Here is a 1,284-nt window from a genome sequence, read left to right on the forward strand (position 1 = left end):
AATGTATGCAAGTTTTTCTGAAATGTAAATAGAAAACATTAATTTTTATGGACAAGTTTATCTTGTTTTCACGTTTCTCATATATATAAAGCTACGTCTGGTTTCGCGTCGCGATGTATTTGTGATTTGTACGTTAGTTTATTGCCAGTATTTTAAGGATAAATTCAATTGGCTTCAATGAAAACACGAATGTTAATTATGTACTAAAGGATACCTTTTTTCAATGTTGATTTGAAAAACACTACTGATGATGAATAGTTACAGAAAATGCAGCGTGTATATGACGATATTGAATTCCCATGCAACTTCGATGATTGGACAGCGCAAGAACAAAGTGACTGGATGTATCACAATATGACAAATTTATATAAAAACGTGCCAGAATCTTTACAAAATCTGATCCCGGCTGCCACACGTTTACTCGATTTCAACCGATCACTAAATGTGTTACCTGAATGGATGGATCCAGATAAATATCACAGAGGACAAAAGTTTGTGCGCAGGCATTATTTCTCGATTATCTTGGCTATTATATTGGGTTCTATGTACAATTACACGTTCGACGACTTCCTCAAACCAATTATCATAGGAGGAAACAGTCATACACCATATTTAGCATTCAAAAGGTATTTCTTTGAGATAATGTCTTTTAATTTACAAGCCTGACAATGAAATAGCAGCAAGAGCGATATTCCAATGCAAAACAAATGTTAAACAGAAATCGTAGGAACGTACCAAAAATATTCGAATATCTCTAGGACATCTCCAGCACGTCTTTTGAACATTTGTGCTGTATTGATAAGGCAGAGATTGCAGAATTAGTAACAAATGACATCGATATATTACAGTTTTTAAATATTTTTTAAATATTTTTGAACATATTACGCAACTACTTGCACATGCGTAAACTTTCACGAATCGATTTATAGCGTCCACAACATCACATTGTTCCATTTATACAAGTTTCTCCTTCCTTCTTCTTTCATTCTTTGCGCCTTTAAAATAATTTTAATAAAATTAAATATATCTCACACTATATATGTAAATAGCATCAACTTCACAAATATTAACCAACGATTGCTTATTACACGCTTATTATACTACATAGTTTAAGGATGAATTCATTAATTTGAAGGTATCTGAGTACGTTGAAACGGATGCTCTTTTGGTATGATAGTGAACCTTGGATTAAAAGTACAAGGGCCTACAAGGACATGCAAATTGCACACAGTAACCATATAAGAATAAGCACAAAGGTTTCCCTGTTGGATAACAAGCAATATC

The 1,284-nt window shown here is 33.0% G+C and overlaps 1 protein-coding gene across 1 annotated transcript; it reads left to right on the forward strand.

Moving 5' to 3' along the window:
• Positions 1-34: 34 nt before the first annotated feature.
• On the forward strand, positions 35-1,280 carry LOC106751328 (the record flags this gene model as incomplete). The annotated part of the gene is made up of 2 exons (XM_014632211.1): positions 35-626; positions 1,136-1,280. Coding segments are annotated over exons 1-2 (504 nt in total), but the record flags the coding sequence as incomplete, so codon positions are not given.
• Between the last annotated feature and the right edge of the window lie 4 nt (positions 1,281-1,284).

Source organism: Dinoponera quadriceps, unplaced genomic scaffold (genome assembly GCF_001313825.1).
Source record: "Dinoponera quadriceps isolate SergipeBrazil2010 unplaced genomic scaffold, ASM131382v1 scaffold11321, whole genome shotgun sequence".
Taxonomy (NCBI): Eukaryota; Metazoa; Arthropoda; class Insecta; order Hymenoptera; family Formicidae; genus Dinoponera; species Dinoponera quadriceps.